Here is a 12,531-nt window from a genome sequence, read left to right as displayed (position 1 = left end):
AGTGAATGAGTAGTGAATGAGCAGTAAATGAGTGGGTGACTGTCAAATATCTTAGCACTGTTGTTTCTGCAATGAGCAGAATCACCATGGGCCAAGTGCCAAAGTGTTTTTGAAAACAGTATTGTATAAGCGTACTTTTCCAAGCTGACAGATTATACTTTACTAAAATATGACAGTGATGGTAACCATTTGTGTCTCTTCAAGCGTTGTTTAAATAACTTAATGGACTTAAAAGCAGTTGTCAAACAAATGTGTTACATGAGGGAAAATCATTTTAAAAATCATTAATAAATTAGCTGCTGTCTTAGTCAAGTTACTTCTGGTGAAGCCAGTTTTAGGCTCTGTTTCCTTTCTTATCTTTCCTTACTAGCTTTTTTAAAGGAACTGGAATAAAGGAATTTGAACTCATGTACTAAATGAAGGTTTCTCCCATGAACAAATATGTCAGGTTCAACATCAGAATGTGTGCTTTCATTATTGTATTCATTTACTGAATGTCGTTTAGCCTTATGGTTTGCCGTCTCTCCTGCACTGGCAAACAGAATTAAAGGAAAGGTTCAGCTAAAAAGTCATTGAAAAACAGTGTCACAGCATTCTCTTAAACAACTGAAGTGGATGGGGAAGTCTTTTAAAATGAAAAAAAAATGAAAAAAACAGCGCCTATTGGTGTAATCCAAGTCTTCGGAAGCCTGAGATCCCGAATTGATTTGAAAAGATGTTATTTAACCCCTTTTTTAAGCCAAAATCTTCACTGTAGCTGCTAAGCTGAAAGTGTTGGCATTCATTTCCTTTTAGTGTGAACTGTTCCTTTAAGCTGGAAGACATCGCAGACATTGCCTCGGCTCACTGTCTTATCAAGGAGCATGGGGGGAAAAAAACAAGGTTTCCGTGTGATAGTAAATTTCACTTTTGGACGGTGGAAGCATTCCTTTGAATTAAAAACACATTGACTCTATTTTCAGGAAAATTTGCTGTTGCTCTTTTACTTGTTTACCTAGAGCTGCAATCTGTACAAAAATGCTGGTTTTGAATTGTCACAATGATCTTTTTCAAGGCTGATTTAAGTTTCCAACCAGACTATTTATTATACACTCACATTTTAGTCATCATCACTTTATTTCTGATTGTTTCTCCTTTATACTTTATCAAATGTATCTCTCCTTTGAGTCAAAACTATACAACATCACTCAGAAGCTCAGTGTAGTTTTTTGAGCCAAGTTAATATTGAGTGTCATTAGATTTTATACCTTCACTTATCTGTCAGGAGAATGTCAGCTGTGAATGTAATTACCCCTAATTAACAATAGCTTTGGAAGGAGAAAAACTCAGTTATTCTCACTAATCAGTTTCCTCACGTAAGCATGCAAACCGATATCTCTGTAACCTTTGACAATACTTTTGTTCTCTTTGATACCTCTTGTCTGATTGGTCAGCCGCTGAGAGAATGTGTGCTGATGTGTGACCGGCCATAACCCACCGACGGTTCCCTATCATTCCATTCCCAGACAGTAAACACTGACAGGCTTCACACCGTCTTGCCATCAGGCCGGAGGTTTGATCAGTCGCGTGGCTCCTAACCCATCCTGACTTCTCCCAGGGATCTGATCCATGATGCCTGGGAAGATGGACATGAGGAATGTGGAAAAGGTCAGAGGTCAAAAGCAGCTCTGCAGGAAGTCCTCCCTCTGCTAATAAGTTAAACTTGAGTACCTGCCCTACGATATTTGGAGCTACAAGATGGCGTCCAGTTTGCCCCCTCTGGGCCTGAAGGTTCAGAATGAGAGCAGTCGTATCACACGTCGGATTAAAGTCGGACTCTGAAGGCCTTCCCGCAAGTCATGTGCTCACTCCTGTGAAGGTTTAACTCCACATGATGCCTCCGTCAGATAGGATGTTTGTCAAATACGTTACTTTTTCTTAAAGAAATCTCAGTCTCATATTTACTGCTGCTTGACAGTCTGTGCAAGAGCCAAAATTCAAGAGATTATATGATCTGGTTGACATTTGTTCCCTTGGACTCATCCCCTCAGATTAACTTCTCTCTTTACACTGGCAAGTTGGAAGACCAGAATTTCCTGTATTATCCTGGATTAACTGTTCAGGTCACTGTGTCTTCATACACAGCTTCAACAACAACATTTTGGAGATGGAGAAATATTATGCAGATAACATGGGAAAAATGTTGTTTGTCACCATTAAAGTGTAATTTGATGTATGACCACATTGGGGGATATTTGATATAGTACATCATGATTATACCACTCTTATGAAAAATACTAATAATTCTAATGTGATTGTATTTCTATTATGATAAAGCTCTGTTATGGTGCTCAATAATGGGTTCATAGTGATGTGACCTTTGTCCTACCTTTTGTTTTTGTTTCAGTGGATTTTGGGAGGATGGCACTGCACTATCAGTGTACTTTAGAATCCAGCCAATAATTAAACTGGGGAGGAGGAGACATAAATCATTCAATCTACCCAAAAAGAAAAACACAGTGAAGTAGTTCATCTTAGCTGTTGATTTAAGAGTGACTAATAAAGTGATGTTGAAAAGATGTGAGGAGAAATTAAAAGCAGATGACTCACTACAGAACAATCCATCAGATTGTGACATGTTAGACGGACATGTGGATGCAACACTAAAGCTTTATAAAGACAGCCAGAAGCATGTAGAATAAGAGTGGATGTGTGTTCAATTTGGCTTCAAAATAAAAGCATGAAATTGCTTAACTTCACATTGGGTATCAAGGCTCATTTTATAGGGAAGAAATGTCAAGAGAAACATCAAACCTCTAACATATTGTATGGGCCATAGCCAAGACTTTATAAATGGTGAGCCTATTTTGTGCACATTGTCTTGATTCATTTAGCTGTTAAGTTATATTCTCATTCGTCTTTATTTGATATTTTACATAAAAATATGAAGAAATCAGAATCAGCCTGAACCCCTACAGCTGAAATTTTGCAAAGTTTGCTTGTATTATAAAGTACCATCATCATCATATAGTACCATCATCATCATATAGAGGACATGAACAGCACTCCCAATGGGATATGGTCACATCATTGGCCATGCAATTGAGGACAAAAATGAGGTGTAGATCACTGTGATACCTTCCAAATACAATGCTATAATTACACAAATAATTTGAGATGAAAGAGAGGCAAAAAACAAAGTAGTGCAGTAGACAAAATAATAGCATGAAGTTCTTTGACAAAGGGAAAGAGTGACTAGAACTTACTGGGCCTGCCCCTATTACAATACACAACCCATCTAACATTAAAACCCACACCTTACAAATAACAATGGCCTTCTGAACGTAGCTAGTTGTTTACATTTTTTTCATTAAAATAGACAATAAACATTTTCATAACTTACGTCTTCTGCACATCTTCAGTTTGTCTTTACAGGCGTTCCCCAAGTTAATCCATTTAACTGAAATACAATCACATTTTACATTATTGTGCCTCTTTGTTTCTTAAACACGTATATTCCTCTGAATTCATGTTGGTTTTCTTTTAAGTAATCTGTACCATTTAATCTGTACCATTTAAGGTTAATAAACAATAAACAGAACCCACTATTTATTGTTTATTATTACACATTGGTTCCTTTTCAGTTCACTTTACAACAACGACTCTCTTATGAAGCCCACCACCACATCTATCTATTAACATAGAGATGTTATGTTCGGGAGCACAATACACCTATATACTGAAAATATGAAAACACAGGACCCTTCTTTAGGGCAGTATTGTGTAACTAAAGGCCAGTGACGGAATGTAACTAATTAGCCTGCACTTACTCACTTTTCCATAGCAACATGTTTTAATATTCTGTTAAGAGATTATGTTGACGTTTCCCTTTATATGGGAATAGATTCCTTACTAATTTCGCTTGGACTGTCATTATTGGGAGGTATCCATCACCCGGAACCTATGTACAGGAGTTTTACTTTGAAAGGTCCGAGCGGAACTTGTTTGTCAAAAGAGCTGGAGCTCGACTACGAGTGGTTTGGGGGCTGCAGACGTTGTGTTTGGGCAGAAAGGGGTTAACGAGTGAAACAACACCCCCTTACACAAACAGACCGGTGGCCTCTGCTCGGACTACACGGGCAGTGAAGCAGCCTGTTCCAGTTTGTGTGAACCGGCGGCAGCAGCGCTCAGTATCGGCGGTAACAGTGAGACGCGGCGGAGCAGATAAGTGTTCAGCCTGGCTCGTTTCTTTCTGCCCTTCCCTTCATCACCGCTGCGACTTCCACACTGGACAGCCGAGGATGTACAGGAAGATAAGGAGCCGCAGGGGTCAGCGAGCCGGATCGATGCTCCTGTCGGTGATAAAGTAGACACCGGCGGAACAACAAGAACTGCTTCTTCTTCGCATGAACCCTGGACCCAGGACCCGGCCCGGCTGCTCGGTCGTCTCCAAAGACTGAGGATGAGGAAACCTAAAGTCATTCGGATGGTTTTTGCCTTGAGTCTGGGATGTTTCATTATGGTCATCCTCTACTTCAACAGCAGTCTGAAGCCAGGTGAGCACAAAGTCTTCTCTGTCACCTTTAAACCTGAAGCTAAATACATGACCGCCCTCCACTAACAAAGGAAACATCTTAAGACTTAATTACAAATATTTAGAAAAAAAGAAGGTAATTAATGAATTAAAAAACTATAATGTTCTGCCTCAGTAGGAGTGAAAAGCACCAAATTACATTATAATATGTCAAATGTGTCAGGTGATTACTGTAGTTTATCACCAGCTTTCTGCCAATCAGTTTAAATATTTAATTCTAAGTTTTTCCATCTATAGGCACCACAATACATTTAACAAAATTCAAATTTACGGCTAAGATCTGTCTCAGGATGTGCAAATACATACAAATATTAATATCCCAGCAAAACTAATATTGTAATTACATTGTGAGAAGATCTAAAAACGGTATGTTTTTCTTCAGCAGTGAATATAGATTTGCACATAGATTGCATTCATCTAAAACATATTTTGGTCATTATAAAATGTGTCTTTATCCGGTAACAAAATACATCTGATGTCTCTGCTGTCTGGCCTGTTGATCTCAGTAGTTGACACTGTGCAGCTGGCGAGACAGTCACATTGTATTTCTATAAGGTTTGCTCATAATGTCCAAGCCCCTTTAGAATCAAGCCCATGGGTCTCACGCACTGTCAGTACAGTGTTTGGATGGAGAAAGTGGTGTAAGTGTTAATGATCCTTTTCATACCTACCTGTAACAGTACACCAGTATGTCCCCCCTCCCTCCCTCCCGTCATGTTCATCCCTCTACACTCCCACTCTGTGTATGGAGTTTCCAGAGAACCGCAGATCTTGGGAATCTCGGGATCCCAGGAACAATTTCATTACAGAACTGATTAGTGGTTGTTTCCTCTGCTACGTGGAGGAAGGCAGGGAGAAGTTGCAGCTGGCTGGCAGTGAGGTTGGCCCTCGCTGAGATCCGTTTCCACCTATTCCAGGTCCCTCTCTGCCACATACAATGGCTTCATTCAGACAGGCCCAGCTATATCGTGGACCAAATAAGCTTATATAGCTCATACTGTGAGGAGCGAGGGTTTTTAAGAGAGAGGTCAGTCAGTTCTGGATGTGTGTGATGTGAGACATGGGGCAGAGTTATTAAGAATGTATGAAAGACCAGCCTCTTGTGGAGACCAGACGGATTCCATAATGTCATCCTCCAAAAAAGTATTAGCTTAAAAATGTTCTGTTACACCACAAAAGTAAAGTTTTGGCCATTCATTGTAGCTAATAAAAGGCAAAGGCCTTTTTCCCAGCAGACGTTTCGTGGTCATGATGTAGTGAGACCAACTATGGTATGGTGATGTCTCCCAAACTGGCATGTGACGATGTTCACAGGAAAATATTACAATGGATGATGACGTTGTTGTTGTTGTGTGTGTTGTCACTGCCACTTCCTCCAACTATCTGACCAAACATAGGGAGTCAGATAAACTCTCACATCCCCTCACATCTCACAACTTAGTCATGTCCAGCCTCAGAAGCTTGAAGCAAAGTCAGCAACTAGCTATACTGAGGAAGCTAAGCTAAGAAAACGCAATTGCAGACTGAGAGAAACACTACTTTGTTGTGCTCTCTGCTGGTGCGCCTTTGACAGTCAGCTATCGGCCCAACTCTAATAGCAAGCTTGATCATTTGCAAGACATTAAAGGTGCAATATGTAAGAACTGGCCACTGGTTGAATTCATATTCGCAACAATTAGGGGGCAGCATATCACCAGAGCAACTGCTAACTCCTGCTAACTGTAGCTGCCATTAGCTTTGAACCTGGACGGGCCTGGGCTAGCTGGTTCTGCATGCTAAACATTGCAACATCATACATTGACAGCATAACTTAAAAAATTTTATTCCTCCACATTCTGTTGATAATTTAAGTGAAGTCTTGAATGTTTTTAACCCAAATTCTCACATATTGCACCTTAAGTCAGCTATAATCAATGTTCTTATATTAACAATTGATCAGCTGACTAGTTATTTGTGAAAGGGTTCATGCTTGCTGACTTAACTGGATTAACTGGAGATTTCAGCGTCTTTCAGCTCATTGTTTTGATTTTATGGCTCTCAACTTAACTGTTTTGGTTCACCCTCACTGCTCTCATCGTGTCATTTTCACCTACTGGGATGCTGGTTTGTCCAGGCCTAATATTTTGCTTTATTTTTTTACCAAAGTTTACAATAGAATAGATCACCACTGGCTGAAAACAGATTGTCTTCCATGAGAAGTTTTGATTTTGTACAACCACAACAAAACATGGCTACGCATGAGGAGGTTATTATTACACTAAGATCAACAACGGTGGCAGCAGCAGCAACATCTGTTAGTTTCTGTTTAAAACTTTACGCCACTGTTTTTTTTAGTCTTCTGTTGACTTTGCTTCACATCCTGATACACTGCCTGTACACTGTCCATGTGCTTTATTGAATTTAGCAGATGTCTTTTTAAGATATGCACAGCCAATCTTGTAGAGGTAATCTAAGAGCTTCCCTCTGATATTCTGACGTTGAGAAACTTGAATGTAGACGCAGTGTGTCTCATGTTTCGGGCATCAAAGCTGCCTGTCAGCTTTAAATCAATTTAATTGGTTTTATATATGCAGTCTGTGCTATTTGCATTTTTAACACCCTCACCTTCCCTCTCTTGCTTCATCTGGGGTAAAGGTCATACTGTTTGTTCAAAGACTATGAAAGCTGCATGAGTGCAGCCACACAACAGAGGAATGCACTGCCAAGTCAGAGTCGTACAGTATACAATTGTCTTGTTTTTGAATTACACTCTTTTTGCACACAGGAGTCACGGAGCTAATCTAAATTTAGGATAATTACAGAGATGCAAAAATGGGTTTACTGCACATCTTGTGTGTGCTGCACTGTCATAGATACAGAGGATGGAAATAGTCTTTTTACAGAACACGAGATGCCTCCCACACTGAAGAATATGTCCATTTTAACCAGTCATGACATCTGTTTTTAACTTTCTTTTTTTTTTTTTTTACCACAGATGAGTTCTTTTCTCAAAATTTAAAAAATGTGCCTGAGCTGACATAATGTCACTTGACTCAAGACAATCCATCTTGATATTTATGGAATGAACCATCTTAATACGAGAAGCAAGCATATTTTTGTCAATCTTTCGAGAGTTACAGGAAGTTTTCACTGATCCAGATGAAATGACTTGTTAAGATGGGCAGTTCTTCCAATGTGAGGTTTCTTTACTACAAGGGCAGATGTGGGTTATCCATGAAGTTTGCACAAACGCAAGGACAGAGGCAGAAGAAGGCTGTGTGGTGCAGCACGGTCTGGAATATGTTAGGTTGTATTTTATAGTCAGGATCTTCTGCTGTACACGCCTCTGGAAATAAGACCCAGGAACACTCATCTATATGTAACTAGTAACATTTAGAGATACAGATGTGAGCTGATGGTTATCAGGGAGCTCATTCAAGCGGTTTAATTACAAGCAGAATCCAAGATGGTTTTGGCCTTGGGGCTGCTGTCATTATCTCTGTACTGGAGAGGTACCCCCATCTCATACCATCCTTGTCTGGGCTTGACTTGAGGCCATGAGACTCATAAAGATGAACTGTTCCGCATTTCAATGTCATTGGAACACCTGCAGGACTTTAAACATAGTTGTTTCAGGGCTTCATTGAATATGACTTGGACATGGCATCAGTTTGGATGTGACATTATCCAATTAAAAACAGAACAGAACATCCTCAAAGGAACAGTGCGTAAACCAATCTCCATTTGATATCCTGCATTTGCCAGAGGAAATCAGTCTTGCTGTCAGATCCTGGGCCATCCGGGGCTATCTTGTGACAGGTCAGGGTGGCCCTGCTGTTCCAACCTGTTCTCCTCCAGCCAGCTGCATATTCATGACACAGAGCTGCAGGAGCTGATGATTCAGCAATTACGCTGGGCTATGTTTTCTCATCCATTAAGACAATCTGCTTTCACAGCCGAAATCCTCAAGTGATTTGATTTGCCTGTTTGTTCTCCCGCTGTTGATATCGCTCAATAAGACCACTCAAGGGAATTGTATTGTTTTACTAAATTCTTTGGGCTATAGCCATGCTAATGTAAGTCAGCAGTCAGCTGGTCCAACACTTTGGTTCAGACTGAAATATCTTGACAAATATTGGATGGATTTCCATAAAATTTGGTACAGACAGTCATGGTACCCAGAGGTTGAATCTGACTTTTGCTGACTTTGGTGATCCCCTGACGTTTCATCTAGCATCATCATCAGGTCAAGGAATAGAGCTATATATATTGTTATCCAGCCAAACATCAACAACATGTCTACTTGATGCATTGGCAGAACGTTTGGTACAGATATTCTTTGTTCCCTGAGGTTGCATCCTAATGATTTTGGTGAGACTGAAGTTAAAGATGTTGACCGTGTAGTTTATGCTGCCTTCAAACTCTCAGAAGGACAATTCAGTGTCAAAAATCCAGAAAACTATCAAATAGATTTCCCTTCAGGATAAACTGTAATACTTATGGTGATGCTCTGACTAGTGCCGCCATCACGTTAGAATTTTAGTATGTTCAGTACTTTGGTTAATGATCAAATACCTGGAAATCTTTTGCCGTTTTTGTTATTGCTTGGCAATTACATCAGAGTAAAATTCAGTATTAACACTATCAGTTTATTAGAAGTGGAAAAAGACAACTTTTCTGTCCCTAGCGTATCCAAGTGGTATTACTGTTGGCGCCACTTTTGCGAACTTTTTTCCTCAAGAGTCACAACTACCAATAGCACAGGACAACAGGGGGTTTATTCATTCATTCAGGCTATATCAGAGACATAAAAGCAGATAGAAATGGTGCCAGGCTGCCAGCCTGACTGAATCGCCACTTGGCCATAAAGTTCCCAGGAGATTTCATGCCCGTTGGCAGACAAAATAGCATAGTAAGAAATAAGAGCGAGGTTGATAGGTAACCAATCTAAATGGTTATTATTATTATTCTATAGCCATTGCATTGTGCAATCTACATTTACTTCCCAATGATACGTTAATGCAGAAAACTATTTATCTATCTATCTAATGTAAAAGTAAAAAAAGTAAAAACAAAAATGTACACTGTTTATATCTGTTTTCACTTGTTAACGAAACTCTGCCAATACATAACAGAAGATATTTAATAGTAATAATTATACCTCACAAGGTAATTATAATTAATAAGGTTGGCAGTGGGGGTAACCAGCTATGAATGATGCTGGAGGAGTTCCAAGTCAGAACAACCGGAGGTTTTCCTGTCCTCCCAACTCTGCTGACAGTGTGTGAATGCAGCATAAACTCAGGCCGTCGACATGATACATTCCAACATGTAAACATTGTGATGTTAGCATTTAGCTCAGTGCACCTCGGTTCTTTAGTGCATCCTGTGACTGTCATAGTCTTTTTTTCAGATTATGCAATACTTATTGTTTTTAATGAACGAAAATAGAAGTTCCAAAAATTGATTGTACTCTTAAACAGATGATAGGCTTGTGACTGACCCGTTAGTGTAGAGCACTTGCAGCAGATTGTGGCAGGAGATCAATTCTCCAGTAAATTATTTAAACATTGGAGAGGTTTCAGAAGAGCAGAGAGACAGCTTGTGACATCTGCTCCAACAGCTGCAGATGTCAGAGCACATTTTAATTCTCCTCATCACCCTATTAGATGGCAGATTCTTGCATACTGTTTACATGCAGGTGTGCGTGCAAATGGATAACCAGTAAACCAACCAATATGCCAACGCAAAGGTGCGCATCAGATCTTTGTAGCCTTGTGAACAGGATCAGGAAGACTCATGTCCAACATCTCCATACACTCTTCTAGGACTCATTAAACTGACACTACACCACCCACATGCCTCTGCTTTCGCACTGACACCCTTTACACACACATTTATGGCCTAAAAGGATCAGGCTTTCCCTTGGACAGTGCGTCTCTCAGTAAAGCTGCTCTTTGGCAGGAGAGGCCTAGGAGGGGGGAGGGGGCCCTAGTTTTCCCAATGGGACCTAAACACAGAGCTCCGTTTATGGCCTGGACAGGACGAACACACATCAGCCTTTCTATACTCTGCGTTTCCTAAGCCCTCGCTCCTGCACGGGCCAGGAGGAATGCTACAGTGTTGGGTCTAGACAGGGTTAAACCAACAGGACTACTCCTTCCTTTGAATAAAACCAAGGCGGGGTTGGTGAATCTCCTGAGTGGTGGAATTTGAGCTAACAGCTGAGACAGTGTTTAGTTAGAATAGCATAAGGATTGAGTCCATAGCTTGAGAAGTAGTGTTTGACTTTGTAGTGTTTTTTTCACTTTTGGAGACACCCTTTTCACCCTTCCACACCTCTTTTTCTCCAACTTCTTCGCAATGCACTTATCCCTTTCTTTGCATTGTAAGATCTCCAGCTGTTCAGCTTTAACAGTTAATACCCTGACATTTTTATCTGGCTCCGTGTTAAATACCTCTTGACAAAATGTGGATAGTAAATTTCCTCGCTTGCTGAGTTGCCTGCCACATTAGCAGGGGAGTGATGACACACAATGCACTCTTTCAGCCCAGTCAGTGTGCCATCTCAGCTTGTTGCTGAAACACTCACAGTCGGCCAGGTATTTGTCAGTTCTAAATTATTCCAGGCGTTACCTCTTCTGACTGGTGTTCATTTAAGAGGGGTAAAATAGAAAGGTGCCTCTGGGAGTGGTCATGTTGGAAATGAGTCACTGGTAGTTTAGAAAACAGTTATAAAATCAGTGTACTGTAGCAGGATGCACAGCTCACTGCAGCTCCAGGCAGAAAATAAAACCTTCATCTGGCAGCAGCATCTCTGAGTCTGTTCATTCCACTAGTAAGACATAGTTTGACATCGTGGAAGAGCAGAGTCCACTTAGTAAAATGGTTATGGACATGTTGCAAGAATTAGCAGTAATTAAAATGAAACTTTCTGAATACAGTCACTCTAGCAGCTATGGGGCAGTAAACTGTCATGTTGTCATAATAAATATGACATTTTACCAATATTTGATTTATCATATATTTTTATAATATGTTCATTGTAATCAAAATCTACATCACGCACACTGTTGATGATTACCATTAAGGCCTGGACACAGCAGAAAGAAAGAACAGTGATTAGTAGATTTCCCCTCAGGGGCACATATAAGTGCACATTTTTCATATTGAGTTCCACTGTGGTGCACTATGACCCACATATCTATGGCATTGACCAATAGTACACCTGTCAGACCTCCTCTATCCTCAAAATAAACTGCTCCTTGATAAATCAATAGTTTTCAGGCAGTTATACGACAGAAATATGTCTTGAATAACTTGTGTGAAATTACTGTATTGTGCTGTTAGTGACAGAGGTAAGCTAATGAGGTAACTTTACCGTTAGCAAACTCGTGAGCTCAGCTAGCTTGAGAGCTTTTTATAAAATAAGGTGGCTTACAATTCTGAACAAAATGCCAGGGAGGAGTAAAGAGAACGTTAGAGAGAAAAGTTTGTGTGACAAATAAGTCTTAGTGTTAGTGTTAGCGGTCAGCTTGGCAGCTACACCAGCCCCCACAAGCCTCTTTAGTATAATCACAATGTCACCAAACTTGTAGAACCATATATTTCACACAGCTTTAATTACAAATGTAATTACTTTCGCTGCACCACTTTCTGGTGTGACCAGGCCTTGAACATAATACATCAATATACTTTTATAGTCATTTCTTACATTCTGCACACTGTGGTTTCACTTTAATTTGGTAGGCTTACACAATTACCTACTTAACAACTACTCACTTCACGCTCTGGGTTGGTTCAGTTGTCAAAAATGTCGAAGACTAAATGCATCCAAGAAATCTGAAAATGATTGAAAATGCATTCTATCAGGAAGTGTAAATGCATCTATGTGTTCAGACACATGTAATCTTTACACAACCAAGTATTTGTGGAAGCAGCCTCCTCGTTGTCTGTCGCCTGTAATAATGGCTGCTAAA

General features: G+C 40.1%; 1 protein-coding gene across 1 annotated transcript in view; it reads left to right on the top strand.

Annotated features, from left to right (window-relative positions):
* Nucleotides 1-4,220: 4,220 nt before the first annotated feature.
* The window catches only part of LOC311255424 (carbohydrate sulfotransferase 11-like), a 22,263-nt gene continuing 13,952 nt past the window's right edge, over nucleotides 4,221-12,531 (top strand). Inside the window, exon 1 of the mRNA XM_084349892.1 lies at nucleotides 4,221-4,535. Within this exon, the coding sequence (XP_084206018.1) occupies nucleotides 4,442-4,535 (94 nt within the window). The 5' untranslated portion in view covers nucleotides 4,221-4,441. The remainder of the gene's footprint in view (nucleotides 4,536-12,531) is intronic.

The sequence above is a fragment of the Pagrus pagrus genome (genome assembly GCF_965226575.1).
Source record: "Pagrus pagrus genome assembly, chromosome: 3".
NCBI classification, from domain to species: Eukaryota; Metazoa; Chordata; class Actinopteri; order Spariformes; family Sparidae; genus Pagrus; species Pagrus pagrus.
This window is presented reverse-complemented; position numbering and strand designations above follow the sequence as displayed.